Source organism: Daucus carota, chromosome 1, assembly GCF_001625215.2.
Source record: "Daucus carota subsp. sativus chromosome 1, DH1 v3.0, whole genome shotgun sequence".
NCBI lineage: Eukaryota > Viridiplantae > Streptophyta > Magnoliopsida > Apiales > Apiaceae > Daucus > Daucus carota.
In genome coordinates, this window is record NC_030381.2 from 46261276 (window position 1) to 46281722 (window position 20447).

Consider the following 20447-nt stretch of genomic DNA (forward strand, 5'->3'; position numbering starts at 1 on the left):
GTACCCCTTTCTGGAAGATAATTTGATTCATCAAAGGCTCTCAAGACCATTGCTTGTTTCTATCAAGCTGGTCAACTTGATCCTGACTGAATCTCTGAAGAAACGCAAGGAAACATAATGAATGAATGTACTGGTATAATAAGATGATATGCAGGACAGCATAGCTTGTAAATTTGAATAGCTTGGTGAGTCAGTCAGCCTTCCTAACTTCTTAATAACAACTTACTATGTCCCTTACTAAACATCCTACTCTACTACTAAGAAAATTAGATTTATGATAATGACAAGTCATTGATTTCACATCAGTCAGGTCAGGGAGGCAACAAACTTTCTCTGCCAGAAGATATTTAGTGTCCAGTTGGACCAGCCGTGATACATGTGAGATTTCAGTCCTCCTCCTTGAATATACTTCACACAAGGTAACCATGCATATACATTCAAGTTGGAAAGATATACTGAACAAATCATGAGCAGCCTGATTACCGTATGAGAACAAGCACATTAAACTAGAACTACATGCATTATTATAGAATGCTACTAAATTAGCAAACGAGATAATGACATGATGTCATAGCGACATAGATGCAGATATTTTAAACCAGGTTTCATGGCATCCATAGATCTTTAGGGCTTCAAAATAAACAATTTAGTTAAAGAATTTATGGAACATCTGGAGTCTGCCAACAATGCTGTACATTTATGAAACCTTATCATCTAACCAAAGGACAATGCAAGATATTCCCGGAAATTTAAACAATAGCATTGTAATGTCTGGAAATAGAAATCCTGAATCTAAACTCTAAGCGCACTTGAAACAAAAAGAAGAGAAAATTAAACCTGAAATTAGTTATAACAATCATTAAAAAACTAGAGAATTTTACAAAGAAAAATCTAAACCAAATGAGAAATATAACATAAAAAGATAATAGAAAATAGAAATCTTACCAAAGGGTGTCAATCAACATCATTAACGAGTCAAAATTAATATAATAAGCATCTATTAATATATTAGGGGGTATATTTAACTGAGATTTTAATTGACTGTTTTTAATCTATGAATTTTAATGGATTGTATTTGATTTTAGATGAGATTTTAAAAAGCTTAAAACAAATTGAACATTTTACAAAATTTTGTACCATAATTTAAAATCCCGATTAAATACCCCAAGATTCAGATACATTTTACAAAATTCGAGTTGAATACCCACGGATTTCATGAATGGATTTTAAACTATTTCAACCAACATAAGCATGGATATAAAGTCGTAATCTTAAACAAAATTTAACTAATGGTTTGAATATCAAGGTTCTAATTTTTAGAGGGGACTTTTATATAATATTTGCCAAGAAAGAAAAAAAAAACTTGCCACCTAAAATGACACAATATCTCCATTCGTGATACAAACCGCCATGCCAAAACCCGCATCGGCAAAAAAAGCCATCAGAAACGCCATCCTTACTAGCAAGTAACTCCATTAAATAAAATATGAAACAAAAACGACGTACGTATAAATATACTAATACTTCTTAGAAAAAGAATTTATTTAAATATACATACAGCCTGAATAGATAGGAAGATGGTTTAGAGGAAAAGGGAAAATAACTCATATAAGATGATTAAAAGGAAAAGGAAAAGAACTTCGCATCTCTCGTGGGCATAACACAAGCACATTGGAAACAATTACACCAAGTATTTGTATGACAACGAAACCTGGTCTTAGAATCTAAATAACTATGTATCTATCTACGCATGTGTAACAAAATGAATAACTTAAAATCGATGGAAAACATAAGATCGAACAACAAAGACATAAAAAGGGAAAAAAGAAGAGGTAAACAACATTTTACCAGATTAGACTACAGAAGATCAATCATAAAATGAGTGAATTTACAACACCTAACTATGAAGTGGTGGCGGAAAGAAAATTGTTGAGGAAATTGACGGGGCGAGCATCTAACGGCGAAGTACATTCCTATTTTTTTAATATTAACAAAATTATCAAATTTGATTTGTTACTAAAATAAACATGATAGTCCAGATTCTATATTGAACATGTATAAGTTACATATAAGGTTTATGTTAAATTACATATAAAGTTTATGTAGGAACATTATTACCTCTACAATATCATTATCGATTTTATCACTATAGTAATTTTGTGCAATTTACCTTGAAAATTTCATTTGCTTTCTCCAACATGGAAGCTGTGTTATCTTGACCTCGAAAATTTCATTTACTCTGTTCAACATGGAAGCTGTGTTATCTTGACCTCGAAAATTTCATTTGCTCTGTCCAACATGAAAGCTGTGGTATCTTTAAGACAGCAAACTGTGCTCCGTGGAGTATCACATGAAATCATCAGTCATCACTGCTCTCCATTATTACCAAACAGGTGAGATGAGATAAGATATTTCTTAATGAAGTCCAGTCCAGTTATTTTGCATGGACTTTCTGAGCTACATACCTGCCTGTCAACTACTCCCCTTGTCCCGGTCATTTATATACATTTGAAATAGAGAACTCGGCACATATTTTAAGGTTCTTATAAAATATAATTCCGTGAATTATTTTAAAATTCTTTTTCTTCTGAAACTTTTTATTCAGAAAGAAAAAAAAATTTAAATATAAATTATACAACTATACCTTATAGAATCCTTAAAATGCATGTCAAGCAAAACGAAAAAAAAATGATTGGGACAGAGGATATAAAACATAAGTCACGGGTAAACCTATAGTTACAGAGAGATATTCTCTAGGACTACAATGCCATTGATTCTAATGAAGAGACTTGTCATGTATCACAAATGATTGTGTTTTCATACCACTAAGAAGAAAATGTCACAACTCAACTGGATAAGAACATGCAAATGCAAATGTACTTGGCAAAAAAAAAATGCAAATGTCACAAACAATTGTGCTTTCATACCACAAAATTCTTCAGAGCATTTTACATCAAAACAGACTTGGTTTAACAAGGATTACTTATGAATCCAACAAAACTAAACATGTTCAAATAAAACTGATAAAACGAGAAAAGCTTAATTATTGCTAAGATATTATCATCTCTTTCTTTGTAATTCCACTTCCTTACCTGAACTTGGCCTACTCCATGACATGTTACCTAATACAATCTTTCACAGCATATTATTCTGGACCTTGTTCTGAATCTCGATTTGTTTTTTATTAGAAACACTCTTGATCACATCCGTAGCAACAGCGCGTGGAACTTCCCTTTCCCTGCTGCTCCCGGAAGCAACATGAGAAATGTGTGGATTATGCACTACAGATGGTTCAGGGTTTTCCTGTCCAGTCAATCGAACTGTAGATGTATACAGAGGCCAATTCTGAGGCCAAAGACAAGTTACTTCTTCAGTTTTAGCCGTTCTCTGTGCAGAAGGAGACTTGTCAGTCTTATCTGAGGCTATGTTCTTCTCTACCTCCATCAGTTCTTTTGAGGAGGACCTAGTGAACGTTACTGAGGCTGGACCATCATCAGCATCATCGTCCGAGTCTAGCACAATAATCTCTTTACCAGCATATGTCAGTTCTGACTTGTTCAGTCCACCTTCCCCAAGCTTTCTAAATGACCTGCTCGCTATCTCATGCGGATTGCTCTCACCCAGGTTTATGCTCTTAGTCCCAAATAAATTTGAGCCACAAGCATCCTCAGTTTTCTCCATTCCCTGTGCAGATTGAGACTTGGAATTCTTGTCTGAAGCAATGTTCTTCTCTACCTTAATCAGTTCTTTTGAGGAGGATCTGCTGATCGTTACTGAGGCTGGACCATCATCTGAATCTAGCATAATCACTTCTTTACCAGAAAATGTCAGTCCTGACTTGTTCAATCCACCTTCCCTAAATTTTCTGAAAGACCTGTTAAGTATTTCACGTGGATGGCTGTCACCCAAGTTTAAGCCTTTTGTTCCGAAGGAGATTAAGCCAGAAGCATCCTCAGATTCCTCCATTCCCTGTGCAGAAGGAGACTTTAATATTGAGCCAGAAGAACTCGTCTTGCAACGCTTTTTTCCTCTGCTTGTGCTACCAGGTTGCACCGCATGGACTGAAGTCTTTTCTGAACACTTGGTTCTGTTAATGCTTGGGTCTGAATTTTCCATCACGTCTTCGGAATCCGGAAGGTCAGCAAGAGCTATGTTTAAATCAGGTATTTCGGGCATAACACGTTTGCGTCGATTTCCTTTTCCAGCTGAAGCAAATGCATCAGTAGAAGATAACTTTAAAGAGACCGTGTCCTGTAAAATAGATAATTAGTAGAATAATAATGCCTGCAAGCTTTAGCAACAAACAAAGTTCAGCTAATAAAAAGTTTGCAATAGAAAATTGGGTCTCTTGTAATGGCAGAAATTTTCTCTCACAAAACAGATTCTGCCTAAATGGCAAATACATAGCTCTATTTTCTATACCAACAGAAAAGCAGCATCATATAGAATGCACAGGAAATTCTTTACTTGAAGCACAGTTTATAGTACAAAGTCTTGTTACACATAAATTTCAATGCAGTATATACGATATATATTCCTGTACCTTGTCTATGTGTGAAGAATTTGCACCTGCAAACATTGAGAAAGAGAAATTAGATGCAAAAGAGAAAAGAAAAACCTAACCACAGGTTTAGCCTATGGGTTAGACACATAAATGGCTACAGATAAAAGAACATATAAAAAAATACATGATTGCATTCTGTAGAACAAAAATGATCATATCAACAGGGGGAGGGGGGGGGGGGGGGGGGGTTGTTACTTTTATAGATTGTGCCCTAGAAGTCTAATAGCTACTTTATCTGTCAGCTGAGCTGCACTAACTCTTTGATCTATGTTCTTTTTATATAGAGGCATAAGATATATAGATACCAGAAAGTTGAACTTCTTCCAGCGGACCAAAAGCTGGCTGATAATTGTTCAGCATCGGAAAAGAACCATAATTCTTCCTTGACATCGGCATCAATGATTTTGTGGAAGTTGAGCAGATATCTAGCCTTTTATTACTGGACAACACTGTGGAGTCAAACTGGTGATTACACTCTTGTTTTGAAATTGTATCAGTAACTCTTGAGGTCTTTCTCAATGCTTCCGGGTACTGTACGTAGTTAAACTTTTCTTGTCTACATAGTGAAGATGGCATTGAACTTCTCTCTCCCTTGTCTCTGCATTCTCCAAGATTAGATCCTTGGGGCTGAATGTGAGATGCTGTGCCTGTAAAATAGTCATGCAAAGACCCTATGTAAGCAAAGCTGCCATCACAAATATGATGAAAATTAGAAAGGTTATTAAGGTTTCCACGACACTTACTGAGTGTAGTTTTGCTCGACAAAGTAGACACTGGATCTTTTGAGGAGAAGTATCCCCTATTAATACATAGAGCATAATTACTGTTCTCGAAGTTTTGCACAAGTGGATTCTTTACTACTTGCACACTGTTGGTGCCTTTGTCATTTTTAAGAACGGACCCTCTCCCACTTAACTGAGAAATATTCGATACTGAGCCTACCATATCTGGTTTATAATAACTGATGTTATTTGACATTGTGGAGCTAGAAATTCCAGAATCAAATTTTCTATATCCTTTGGGAGGTCCATATGCGTTAGATGCATCCCCCACTCCACTTACTGAAAGGTGATTCATAGTATTATGACCAAGAGGAATAGAAAACTGGTGCCGCTCTTGAAGTGCTGTATTGGAACTGGCTCCTGACGAAGATGACATGTAGACGAACGGGTGATAATGTAACGGATTTCTAGATCTCTCAGCAGAAGTATGATATGATTTTATTGCATGATTCCACATGATGTTTCCGATATAAGACTTTGTTTGCTTGTATATAATCTCTCTTCAGAGTCTGCAGGTTTGATGCAAAGGGTAACAGACAAATCCTGAATAGAAAAACCAATGCAATACTATAAGCATAATATATACACGTCGATATACTAATAGTGATGCTGATTATGTGAGCACTGCATGACATATGGAATTTATGTTTTTCTCATCATATAAACAAAATTAGTTTAAAACCAAGTTTTGAGCATATATAACCATATGGATCTTATGGTAAATGGCTGTTGGGGAGATCAAGATTACTTTGGTGTTCACAATGCCTCCTAAAAGCATAGAAGTAGAGGGACCAATAGCAAATACGGAGTATCACCTGAACTAAAACATAGCACAATTTATCATACAAAACTGGAAGCTTTACAATTTTTACTCATTTGGAAACAAGGATATGAGTTTTACAAGTTGAAAAGATATTTCATGAGAAGCCTCCCATAAGAATAGAAGGGAACAATAGAAAATACAGAGTCTCAACTACGCTAAAACATAGCACAATGTATCATGCAAAACTGGAGGCTATAAATTTTTTATTCGTTTGGAAACAATGATATGAGTCTTACAAGTAGAAAAGAAATTTCATGAGAAGCCTCCCATAAGAATAGAAGTAGAGGGACCAATTGCAAATATGGAGTGTCAACTAAGCTAAAACATAGCACAACTTATCATGCAAAACTGGAAGCTTTAAATTTTTACTCATTTTGAAAACAATGATATGAATTTTACACGTAGAAAAGAAATTTCATCAAAGCCTCCTATGATAATAGAGGTAATGGGACCGATAGCAAATACAGAGTATCAACTAAGTTAAAACATAGCACAATTAATCATGCAAAAGTGGAAGCTTTAAATTTTTTAATTCATTTGGAAACAGTTATATGAGTTTTACAAGTAGAAAAGAAATTTCATGAGATGCCTCCCATAAGAATAGAAGTAGAGGGACCAATTGCAAATACGGAGTGTCAACTAGGCTAAAACATAGCACAACTTATCATGCAAAACTGGAAGTTATTTATTTTTTACTCATTTGGAAACAATGATATGAGTTGTACACTTAGAAGAGAAAAAGCCCTGTATTCCAGGCCCCAAGCCCCTACAGGAATCAACAGTTGAAATATTGGCAGCAACAGTTACCTGACTGTAAAAGACCAGAACTGAGCCACTACCCACTGCTTCTGAAAGACCTAAAGGATGAGACACAAAAGCCAATATCTCAGATAGTCAGATGCAACAGGTAGCAATATGTATATATATTGTTCTAGCAACAACATATTCGAATCCCCTCACTAGTTCAGACAAATGTAGAATCTGTCTCAACAAAATATATTTATATCAGCGTTGCGAAAGGCACAAACTCACAGAAAGTTCAAAGTTAAGTCTAAAGTGCAGCATGCAAAGCTTCTATAAAATGAATAACAGCGAACACAATTTTTACTGAGGCAAAGTGTTTGCAGTTTCAAATAATTAATTATAGGGTGCTTCGCACAACCTTTTATAGTAACTGGCCAAAAAATAACCTTAGATTTGTTCTCCCACACTTCTATGTATTAGTCTGTCATATGTTTTTACTAGTTTAATTTTTAATTTGGCAAAATAACTTTAAATAATAATCAAAACATATTGAACTCTTAATATTGATTGAAAAAATCATATCAGTAATTTAGTTCCGTATTATTATTCAAATATATTTTCAGGGTGGGCTAATATCATATTTTATATCTCTTTCACTGAACAAAAAAAAAGTTCAACCAAATTTTCAGTGTTTAATGTGCGACATGCCCTCCCTTTCTCATTTTATATGAGCGACCTACTTTTTGCACGCATTTCAATGTGTTCAGAATAGTTACTAGTAAGAAGATTATTCTAATTACAAAAAATTACCATTTACAAGTATCACTTCCAAATGCATTAAATTGCGTGCAAAAAGTGCAAAAGTCAACTAGCTTACATAAAATGGACAAGGAGAGTATTTATTAATAACGATTTGTTTAAAAATGTTTGTACTTTTGTTATACCAGATCCAACACATTGACTAATCCCTGAGGGCTAAAAAGAAAATACTCAATTACACTTAGCACATCATAATTCAAACAAATTACATAACAAATTAACTTAGCACATTATGATTCATATCCTATTAATATCCTATAAAAATACTGTAAACACTTGAGTCACTATATCTATATCTATATGCAAGACAAACTAAAAATTAAATTTTTATAACATCATAATATAAAAAATCATAAAAATTTACAATAAAATTATAGTGCAACCAAAGGGCACAAAAAATGAAGAAATGAATGTAATTGATTGATGCTTGAATGTAAGGATAGAGTGGACAATATGAGATTCGACACGGGCAGATTAAATGCACAAAGAAGGGTGTACAAAGAAGGGTATGCAAATATCGCCACCCTTAATTATATAACGGTATGCGACATGGTCATAATCTGAAACACAATAGAAATAGCTCACAAGACATATACAGACTTACTTCAACAATTGTAATACTTCTTTCATTATAATTATAAAAAAACACGACTAGAGATGTAAATAGCTCTACTTACGTGAAAGGTAGAGTAGAAAGATATACCTGTGCGGAATTGCAAGGAAGAACGGTACAGATGCTCCTCGGATAGGCAGATTAGGTAGAGTAGAAAGATATACCTGTGCGGAATTGCAAGGAAGAACGGTACAGATGCTCCTCGGATAGGCAGATTATAGGCGAGAAGAGGGAGGGAGTCGAGAGACGGTGAGGCAGATGAATTTAGGGTTTTCTTTTGGAAAAGGTCGTGATTATCTTTTTAGGTTCTTTTTGTAGCATTTTCTCATTATGGGCAATTTTGTCTTTTTACATCCACTCACGATTCCGCATTTCCGCTTAATTTTTTTTCGTTTAGGGCGCGGTCTGCTGTGTCTATTTACGAAGATTAAGTAAGTTCTTTTTTTACAACACTGAGCTATTTGTAAAGAACGATTGTGAGCTTTCCATTCAGTAGTCAGACAAGTCAAAAACTAAAATAGGCCATTACACAAACAAAATCAAACTACAAATTTGACCGCAGAAACATATGGGAAGAAGTTTGTCCCTTACAAATTAGAAACACAATCAGGTTACCGAAAATATCAAATTAAAATATAAATATAGAAAAATTTGAAGGAAAGCATGTAAATACATTAATATATTGTTACTCAAATTTGTCTAGATGCTAAAGTAAATTTTCACAATCATATTAATATAACTTAGTGATATCTGATATCTAATATATTCCAAAATGGAACAGATCAGAGTCTTTGGTTGCACATAGAGGAATCTTTTCTTACTTATCTGAACTCCTCCTGCGGAAGTGAAAAACATATTCACATGGAATGACATATTCAAGTACAGCAGCGAAAATATGACTCCACTGGGAAAACATACGATAATCATCAATAATTAATTTGCATCAAAGAAGTGCAAGTTCTTAACAAAATAATTTGCATTAAAGAAATGCAAGTTGTTAACAACATATATACAAAGCATGAAGTGGAGCGAAGAACTGAACAGCAGACGGTTCAGAACTCAGACTTAGCACCTTGATCTAAACAGCCACACTCAGCCTATAAGACATATATCTATACACATCACTTTGTTTTTTCCAAAGATTCGCTTTCAAAATTTGTCATACAACATTTTAAGACAGATGACTCTATTAGTTGAGAAAATTTACCTGATACATTCAGTACAATCAAAATAGAATTTTACTTGATCAAGAAACAAGAGGTAAATGCCAGAGAAAATACCATAATTTCCTTCGAAATTTTTCGCAAAAATCTTTTTTCCGACCTTCAAAATCTTCTTCACCTCTGACTGCCCCTCAACTTTATATTCCTTTTCACTTCCACGACATCTCTCTATTATAATGCCTTATCTGCACGAACTCGTAATGAAATGAAATATATGTAAAATTTGTCCATCCAACACACTATGCCCACATGCAAGTAAGATAAAATAAATCATCAAAGAGCCCGTGTATTGACACATGTTTTCCATCGTGCAAAACTATATCTGCAAATAATATGTTTTTGCTTTTTTTGTTCTTTATTCCTACTGCACAAGTTCAGTTAACCCATCAGATAAGAGAGGGGTACACACACAAAAGCTCAAAATATGTCCGCACATTGATATAGTCAATGATTGTCATGCTAACATATCATATATCTTATACTCGGATTTTTTGTTTAAATTATAAAATTACCATTAAACATATGGCCAGAGAGAATCCTATGTATTGGTGATCATGTGCTTAATAACTAATCTCGATCACATATTCAGGAGAATTACTTCAAACTTCAACCAATCACAAGAAAAATACTGCACTGATAACCAATTCTGTATAAACTTATAACCCTTGGAGCTTTTTATTTCTGTTTCTCCTTGAAGTATTCCAGATCGCTCTCCATGTATACTCAGGTGATCACTTGCATACTCTATGGTCAATACTGCATTATCTCTACCGTCTACTATCTAGTGAGTATCTTGGTGTTCCACTAAAACATTATATGCATGACCTGATCAAAATTCCACGAGCGTTTACAGTTTTACAGCTGTGCTTCCAAGGTTATATATGTTGAACATCCTTTTATTTACATACATATTACAAGTGTACAACAATTTAACATTCTCACAGGCGACCGACCTTAAAATTATGGCTTCATCTACACACACATATGACATATCCACTGGCTTTCAAATTGAACTATTTCCTTGGAATAATTGTAGCATACAAGCTAAAAATCCCCATAAAAATAATGTCACTTAACAGGAACTACACTTAATTATTCATAAAACACCTATTTATTGTTCTAAAATGCTTTCATTCTTTTAGCTCCTGATTTGATCATAATTCATAAAATGAAATTGTGCTAGAATGGAGTCGGTTATAAATCTCTATAGCATGCATCCGTTTAAAAATTAAAGTCAAATGAAGGTGACCTGCACTATAACATCAGCAGATTTAATTATAACTATCTTGTTCCGACTTCTGACAACAGTGGGAAATCTAGTCTAATCAATTAGTAACATATACATAAACTTGATATTTTCTAAGATCAGCGCAACATCACAAACACTAGATCTATTAGGACTTTTTCACTCGTTGCTTAATCTACGGAGCACAACTAGACAACGAACTAAGCTGCATAAGTGGACAACCCATTTATTAAAGCCAATTCCTGCTAATACTCCACCTTTGACCATTCATATAGGGATTTATTTAAATACACCTACTCTATTTCTGAATAGAATACTATTTTAACGGACTCTTTCGGTCGACAGTCAAACACCCTGAACAAAAGGAATAGTGAAATTTTATTAAATTTGAACATACCAGAAATGCATGTCTTCTTCGTGCACTATCATTTAGAACAAAGAGTCTTTCTAGAATGTGGAGTGCATTGTTTTATTGCATGTTTCCACGGTATTTGGTTGGAAAGGTACAGCAGAATATTTAAGAAAATTTTTAGTTTGGTGAATGGTGTTTCAGATGGAGCAAGTTTTGGTTGGCTACTTGAGTTGATTGATGATAAGGTTTTGTAAGTTCTATCTTTTCTTAAGATTTGAATAGAGGTTTGATTTGTTTTTGTATCCTTGGTTTTCCTCCACCTCAGATTTCAGATCTCCATAGTTTGTTAGGGAGTCACTCTTGTACATGTGACCAGTGCCTTTCTTTTTTAAAATAATAAATGTTTAGTGCGAAGGAAAATAAGTCTTTTTGTAGGAATGATGCATTTTTTTTTAATAGGGTTCTGTATCTTCAATGTCACCTATAGTCTTGGTTTTGGATTTAAAACACGCCACCTACTCCCATAGCTTTGTCACATTTCTGAGAATTTGGAACTGCGACCCCCCCCCCCCCCCCCCAGAAGAAAAAATGATAATGAACAAAAATAAATTTGCAGAACTTATGTGGTTATTTAGTAAATAGTCCCAAATCATTAATGTTGACAAGATACAGTTCATCATCACAACTTTGAGAACAAATAGACAATTACCAGTGGGATTTTATCTTTCTCCATCACATCTTTATAAAGTTTCAGTGGTGGTAAATCCAATCCAGACATTTAAAAAAGGCATCCCCTGCTATCTCTGTGAAAGCGTCTTTAGCTTCTACTGCACCTTACAACTGTGTCATTCAGGGGCTAGGGTGGAAGTAGCCTTAACATGAAGTTCTTTCACAGCCTCCAGTTCTCCCTAGAAAACATCAAATTGAAAACTCCATGAGTTAGTAGTAAAGGGAAAAAAAAAAGATAAACATTCATGGCGGAAAATATATGGGAAAAAGCCTAAAAACTCATGAATGATGTTGTTTTTTCGACAAAGACTCAACTTTTTAATGAAGCTTGTCAAGAATCCACCAAATGAACTTGACTGGGTCAGACTGAGAACCTATTTTTAACATTTTTTTTACTTGCTTTTATAACCACCTCTAGAGATTTATGTGGACTTCCCTGTACAAAATTACAAATGCATAAATATAAATCTGTAACTAAACAGATCACATGCTTAGGAGACGATATAAATAACCAAATTTTATAGACAGGACACCAGACCTGTCCTTTGAAGTTTACAGCTAGCCAAATTTTCGGGTGAAAAGTGTTTCCTTTATGGAGTGACACATAAAGACTGAATCATGACTTTTACAAAATAAGTCACTTTTATGCTGTAAGGACCACCTAAACAATAACGAGAAAAGGCCCTGGGAGTCACAATCAATACATAATGCCTCAAATGTCACTGTTTAGGAAAAAGGCCCCCACTGTCACTTCAAAACACAACTTCAAGTTGCGTTTTCCTCTTTTCAGTAAAAACGTAACACGAAGTCACGCTTTGAGTATTTATTTTTTAAATGTAACACGAAGTTACGTTTTAAGTATTTCTTTATAAAAAAATATACTTGAAATTAAATTGGACAAAAATTAACAATTATTAATATTTAGGTTCACATTTGGGTTTTAGAATGATTTATTTATACTTGAAATTAAATTGGTTAAGAGTTGGGTTAAGGATTGAGGGTTTAGGGGTTTAGGGCCTAAATGCCCTAAACCCTTCAGCCTAAACCCTAATTAATTCTAGGCTTTAGGGCCTAACAGCCCTAAAGCCTAGGAACCCGTGTAATAAAGTTAATATTGGAATGTAGATTAACAGTTGTTAACATTTTAGGCTTCAGATTTGGGTTTTAGAATGATTAATTTATTCTTGAAATTAAATTGGCTGACAGTTAGGGTTTAGGCCCTAAACCCTCAAGACTAAACCCTAATTAATTCTAGGCTTTAGGGGAACCAAATTAAAAAATTATCCTTGAAACGTAAATTAACAGTTTTTAATATTTTAGGGTTCACATTGGGGTTTGAGAATAATATATTATATTTGAAATTAAATTGGTTTTGAATTTTTTTTATATTTTTTTAAAATAAATAATAATCAAAACGCAACTTCAAGTTACATTATCATTATAAAACACAGCTTCAAGTGGCGTTTTAGAAGCAAAACAAAACTTAAAGTTGCGTTCTGAGTATAATGTTATTAAAAAAACTATAGACGGCAACCGAAGTTGCGTTATGCCCTAAAACGCATGTCGAAGTAGCGTTTTGAAGTGACAATGTGATCGTGACGTTGAGGGCATTTTCTCCCCCCAATGTGACACTGAGGGCCAACACCCAACATTAACAAGTTAAAGATATCAATAAATCAGAAGTAAAAAAGCCCACTATAATAAAACAACCTAAAAAAAGATCTGAAAGAATTACAAATATATATAAATGAAAGTGGGTACCATTTCAAAAAGATGCTTTAACCCATCAAGGGCTCTAAACCGAACAGAACCTTTTAATATCATAACCCAAAGCCTATAATCAAATAATGAGCAACCAGATTACTGGCACACAAAATCAGAACTATATCCACTCAAATGCAATGCTACTCGATTAGCTATGGAGATGGTTACATAGATGCAGCATTTCTACATCAGGTCTTTTGGCATCTACACATCCCTGCATTTATCTGTAGGGCTGTCACATATAATTTGATTAAAGAATTTATTTCATTCCCTCTGAAGTTCGCCAACAATGCTGTACAATTTTCACTTGAGAGACAGTTCTGTAAAATTTGATAGGCCGAGGAAGACGGGGAATCTATAATAACTAGCATAGAAGCCCGTGCAAGGCACGGGCTCTGGCCTATAGCTTAGTATTGTTTTGATCATGCACACCTTGATCGGGCTCTGTAGGATTGTGGTGGTGTAAATCTATGCAATTACTTTGTGGTGGTGGTGTCAATCTATGCAATTACTTTTCTTTATCTAGTAAGAACTAAGGTCGAGTTAGTCTTTAAAATTTGACTGCATTTTCGTGTCCGAGTCCAAATTGAGTCGCTAAATTTATGCAAATGCCTCGCCAACACCTAGACAACAACCAAGTTTACATACCTTAAAACACAAATGCATACGCATCTGAAAGTTGCAGTGTGTAAGCATGTAAGTGTATTTTTATATTTTTAGTTGAGTTTGTCTATGAGCTAGTATAACATACTTTTGAACCGCAGAAGGGCATCACCTGCTGTTATAATAACAATACATTCTGAAGTTCGGAAAAAACCTGAGTTGGTGTGCCTAAATTTCAAAATTTTGGATTATGTACAAGTGTATACAACTATTGTAGGGGAATGGCGTCTGTAGTCAGGCACAGAAATACTCCAGCATTGCCAATCCATAATCAATTTTGCAAATTTGTATTAATTTCGAGAATAGTATTAGATAGGACTTTAATTTACTCATGGAGAGAACTACTAATATAGAAAATTTGTATTATTTTTTATCCTGAAACAGTATCACCTACTTTGGCAGAGGTAGTGTTGATTCAGTATCCAATCTATGATGGATAAATTATTTCTATGATTGCAGAGGTAGTGTGGATTCAGCAGATATTTTTTATGATGTACTGGGAAGTAAAGTCAGAAGATGTTAATTGACTCAAGTAAAACTGAACTTGGTTCTTATTAACATTTTTGGAGGGTACGGTGATATAGCAATACTGGTTAAAGAGTTGTAATTTGACATTTAGACACTGTGTTAGTGTGGTTGAAGCATAAGTGTGTCTGACAAAAACAGAATTTTTGAAGTGTGGTACTCCTAGTCATATGTAAAACTCTACATTGATATTAAAGTTTAGTAAAAGTAGTTCTGGTGGGCCTGTATGTGAACAGTAATCCTTAGTGGCAGATATGACCTGAGTATCTAACCTGAAAACAGAACAAAAGAAAACCCCGAGCATTGAACCTGGAAACAGAACCAAAAAAAAAAAGTTGACAACAACTCATGATGAGAAAAGGGCATTCAATGGTGTTTCTCGGGCAGCTTTGATCAATACAGGGTCGTCAATTGCCTTTGTGAGAGAGGCTGTGTCCATGTTTGGTGGTCTGTGAATTGCATCTGAGATATGATCTGTCCAAGCATGGTGGCTCGTGAAACTGGGAAGCCAACATAAGCCAGCCAATGGAGGTAATGGTAGCTTAAACTCTGTTTGTCAGCATTTATTTTAATATTGTGAACGACTGCAATGGAGTTTAGCCAGTCCTTTAGGAGGTAGTTCATTGACATGATTCTTAGAAGCCGGTGTAAATAATATTTAAGTAACACATGTACTACTGAGATTTTCCAAAGATTAACATCATTCACTCTAACAAATTTATATCATGATATGGAAGATATTAATTTCAACAATATCTTTCCTTCATATGGTGATAAGATTCTTATTAATTTAAAATCTTTTTTATTTTTAATTTCTTAACATATCTGTTAGTCATACAATACTGTTTTTTTGGTACACACAGAGATGAAAAAGTATTGAAGAACCTGAGGAAGTAAAGGAGTAGGTACCTGTAGTCAAGAGACATTCTGAAACAGTTTAAAATCCAAAATGTAGTGAGGTTCTCTATCTGCACGATTCTTTCAACTTAGTATATATACAATTCTTTATATACTGATATATGCAAATTTTCATATATACCAAATGAACAGCTGATCCATCCATCACACGGAATTCACATTTTTTCTGATAGTTTTTATCCTTCACGTGATATCTTTATATTTGTCTAATTAACTAGATTTTAATACATTTTGAAGATAAATTTTCATATAATTAAGAATGATTTTCATAATCATATAATTAACCACCAAAACATATGTAAATTGTCACATGTTTTACATAGTAACATACATGGGCATGGAGTGGCCTGTAGGGAGCCTAATATTGCTTTCTCAGTGGATTCACCGGACAGAAACCACATGTCTAATCTTGTTTTCCCAAATCAAGCACCAAACTGGGAGAATCTACAAGACCGTGAGACACATAACTATGGCGCAGTAAGTAGAGCATGAAGAGAAGTATAGATGTCATGGGATAAAAGTAGTTTTTAAAACTTACAGAATTCGTGTTCTACAACCACCCCGAAAAAGGTGATGGGTAACTGCGTTTTGCAATAGTTTCACATTGAACCATATATATCAAGTTAATTTGTTTTGATTCATCTTTCATATTAATATTTAAAAAAATTGACTGAACATGACTATATTTATATCATCATTTTCTTTGCCCAAAGTTTAAAGATGACTGATTTTAGTATAGATTTTAGGTTGAGTATAATATTTATCCAAACAATTTAAGATCCACATAAAGTATTATGGGTTAATTGTTTATAATATTAGTAAATAAATAACATTTATGTAGACCTTATCAACTAATAACCCTGATATGCCACATTATAAGTCTAAACCATTTTCTTGTTACACCTGCTATTTAAAGTTGTAGTTACTATAAATTTATAGGTTGACCAAAGTTCTTTAGTTTTACTCACATATTAAAGTTTTAATAAACATATAAGTTAAAATAAATAGCACATATATGACTATATGTTGATCAAACATTGGTGCACTATTTATGTTAATAATTATACGGTCTTTCTAATGTGTGCCCAAGGGCACGCAATAATCACAAACTCTTATGAAAATGAGCTATTTTGATTGGTGGAATTGATGTGAATGCAGGGGGGCCACAAACATTTATTACCTATCCACCAATCAGGAGCTAGTATTTCCATGAAACTTAGTGACTATTGTGTGCCCATGGGCACACCATAGAAAATCCCATTATTATATACTTCATTTTTGCATCTAAATTTTATATAAAATAAAAAAATTTATGACCAATCTAGAGGTTGACAAATTTTAATATTAAGTACTTAAATCCTCTGTATTAGAAGTGGAATTGACACACGCAACAAGCATATATACTTACCTTGAGAGAGATGACCAGCTGACAAAATGAGACCACTCTGACCTGCCCTGGAACCAGATCATAGATCAAGCGTGCGAGAATTTCACATGCAGGATAACTAAATTGTTGCTATCAGAACTTAGATAAAGATAAGCAGTGAGGAAAACTTAGCAATAGAAAAGTGAAACTCATCACTCAATTAAATCTATACACTCACGAGACATCCCCAAATTCCGTTGAGATTTGTAATGGAGAAGCTTTAAAGCCCTATGTTCCTCCACCATCTCTTTCGTAAGGAACAGTTTTGGCATGCCTCGTTTTCTCGGTGTTGCATCCATTCAACATGGGGTGTCGTTCCCAGAGGAGCCCACGACCAATCCAGTGAAAAATCTAAACCCGCCTACTTTGCTCTCTGGAACTTTGCTACTACTGCCTGCTGTAAAATATTTCACACCTAAATAGAATGAAAGCGAAATTAGCTATGTACAGCTAAAACAACACATTAGATAATATCAATGTTCAGAAATACTCATAGCTTGACATAAGTATTTGCCCCGATCCTAGCTTCACACAACTGTATAAAGACAAAATGAGTCACTTCTAAAATGAAACAGGTAAAAGCACAAATTTCATAAGCTCACAGACAAAGGAGCAGTATTAGTAAACATTGCTGAAATCATGAACCACAGCAGCACTAAAGAAAGTCAACATTCAAGAAAATTCACTGTATTTTAAGTATACTAATTACGAAAAAGATGATATTTTGTGTTGAATTTTAGCTTGACAGTGATTTACTTAAGATATGGGACTTGAGTCACCAGGTTAGCAACACTCGCCTTCCCTGCGATGACCCTCATCTGCTAGCATCATTATCTATAAACTATATCCATATCTATCTCTGGTTCAGTCAAGTTGTATTGTTATATCATCAAATGTCCTTTCAGTTTCTTCCTTCCACATTGTATAGGATATCATATCATCCAACTTACAGTGATTTCTTTTAGCGGGCTTTTGAGAGTGAATTGGAAGTCGAACACAACACAGGTAATATAGAAGATAAAATAAGAGCAAGAAAAGTATAGAAGAAAAAAGCAACAAAAGGAGAAAGCTCAAAAATTGGTACTAGAACTCATTGCATTGTTTGTGTTTGATCAGGTATCTGCTCTAAATCCCAGCTTATTTAACTCTCCTACATAGACATATGTAGACATGAAGCATGGCATCAATATAAATAGCAGGAATACACCTGCACATGTACATAGTTGGATAGTAATATGAGGTAAAACATTTTTAATAAGAACAGTAACTCACAACACAGACAAACAGCTTTTAAACAAAATTAACAAAGTGCGCAATAATCTGGCAACACAATCAGCAGAAGCAAAAGAACCCAAAGTAAGATAAACAATATACATCAAAATTCTCAAAAGGTTCACTAGATTTCAGAATACACACATCATAAAATTGGGACAACATACTTATAAATGGGAGTCATAATCAGGCTTCACAACACACGAATAAGCTCTACAAACATACTTACACCACCACTGATGTTCATATCTTCGAAGAAAATGTATAAAATTTCCATTCCTTCAATCATTCCATTTCAAATTATTTGATATAGAAATCTAACCCACATGTTTTGGAAAGAATTCTCCTTCCACTTCTTGATCATGTTTTCTTACAATTTTCATCATAAAAAAATTAAGTATCAATCATATATAATCACTATTTTCTCATACATTCTTCTTTCACCGTAAAACCCCTTTATAATTATTCATTCTCTTCTCCCCTCGTTCCATTCCATCTAAGTAAATGCAACCTTATACCCTTTGCCACACAAAATACTGTGTCTGCTCTCTGTAGATTCGTCTTTGAGCAACCTCTATCATACGACTCATAACTTCTCTTTTACATCACCTTCATTACCAACAATGACCGGAATTCTATCAAGTGTTTCACATGCACAAAACATACTGTCAAAATATGTACCAATCAATGCTTTTGCAATCAAAATTAATATGAGACTAAACTCCACATAATAAAATAATAATCTACAATTTGTCTGCGCTAATTCTACAACTCCCGCTGATACATTAGGAGCAAATATAACTGATTCTGATAAAGAGCTAACAAGAGTGTTGGAGTGATCAAGTAAGAACATCTAAAATTCTTTCTGTAAAACAATGGAGTTAGTGAAATTAATAACAAATCAATTCAATTTGAACAATTCATAAAGAATGCCATAATTTGACTAAGTGTGTGTGCGCGCAAAAAGAAGCCAAGAGATTAGAGCTTGTAATAGGCGTACCTTGAGAAATGCGAAACAAGATATACACATAACTGTATGTATTATATCATCTTGTAGAGTAATCGTAGAGTAATCAACGAGTGAAAACAAGGGTACAGTGGCTTTGTTGGGCAAAGCCTAGATAATTAGTTCAAGTGATTAAGGAAAGTGTGGTTTGTCGAACCTCAGATCAGATATTAAGTAGGCTATTCGTTATTAAAATTCGTGATAATTAAAATTAATATAATTACTTTTATTATATTTACTTTAATCATATATTGAAAATATTTTATATGCAGCACTCTCTGGTCCACGTTACTTTACTTTTTTATATTCTTTTACCTTGCTTGATTCTAAAATTTATAAAATATAGTTTCATGATTTATTTTTAAAAGTTTATATATAAATAGTTAGATTTTAAATATTTATTTAGAAAAAATTAAAAATAATTTGCCATGAGAGTTTTCAAATAAATGTCAGGCCACTTTTCAAGAAAAATGCCCGATATTAGCCTTTTGTTTAGTTTTAAATCATCCTTTCATGTGTGATCTCGTCTTAATTATAATAGTCAATTGTTGATTTTAAGAATATTTATAAAAATATCAATTTCTAACAAATCAGTTTAGCAATCTCATTTGCAACATTAGTTTCAACGTTGCAAATGAGATTGCATAAATTGCAAATGAATTTCTCACATTTGCTGATGTTACCAAATGATGTTGCAAATAAGATTTTAGAAGTTGTAAATCGTATTTGTTGCATAAGTTGTAAATGAAATTTATCAGTTGCAAGTAGTTGTTGCAACTGTTACAAATAAGGATACAGAAGTTGTGACTTGTGAGTCATGTTTTTATAAATAATTTATAAAAGATAATATTTCAAAAAAAAAATATTGAAAGTTGTCAACTATTTTTGTAATAACATTCAAAAAATTAGCCGATTACAAGAAAATCCCTTATTTTGTTACTTTCAAAATTATTGATCAGATACAGTTGAAACAAACTA

General features: G+C 33.8%; 1 protein-coding gene across 11 annotated transcripts; it reads right to left on the reverse strand.

Annotated features, from left to right (window-relative positions):
* Nucleotides 1-2901: 2901 nt before the first annotated feature.
* On the reverse strand, nt 2902-19620 carry LOC108201493 (hypothetical protein). Of its 11 annotated transcripts, XM_064085711.1 has the most exons (13): nt 19464-19620; nt 17174-17606; nt 16097-16209; nt 15757-15815; nt 13657-13729; nt 12434-12556; nt 12211-12331; nt 11876-12074; nt 6977-9753; nt 5308-5889; nt 4870-5211; nt 4544-4569; nt 2902-4251 (listed from the first exon to the last, which is right to left on the reverse strand). In XM_064085711.1, exons 10-13 carry the CDS (start codon nt 5801-5803, stop codon nt 3136-3138), a joined length of 1980 nt encoding a protein of 659 aa, XP_063941781.1. In that variant the 5' UTR covers nt 5804-5889; nt 6977-9753; nt 11876-12074; nt 12211-12331; nt 12434-12556; nt 13657-13729; nt 15757-15815; nt 16097-16209; nt 17174-17606; nt 19464-19620; the 3' UTR covers nt 2902-3135. The 11 variants fall into 11 exon arrangements, with proteins under 11 accessions (XP_063941781.1, XP_063941785.1, XP_063941786.1 ...); XM_064085715.1 differs by lacking the exons at nt 12211-12331; nt 12434-12556 and having other exon boundaries at nt 17174-17215; nt 17370-17606; XM_064085716.1 differs by lacking the exons at nt 12211-12331; nt 12434-12556 and having other exon boundaries at nt 17174-17220; nt 17370-17606.
* Between the last annotated feature and the right edge of the window lie 827 nt (nt 19621-20447).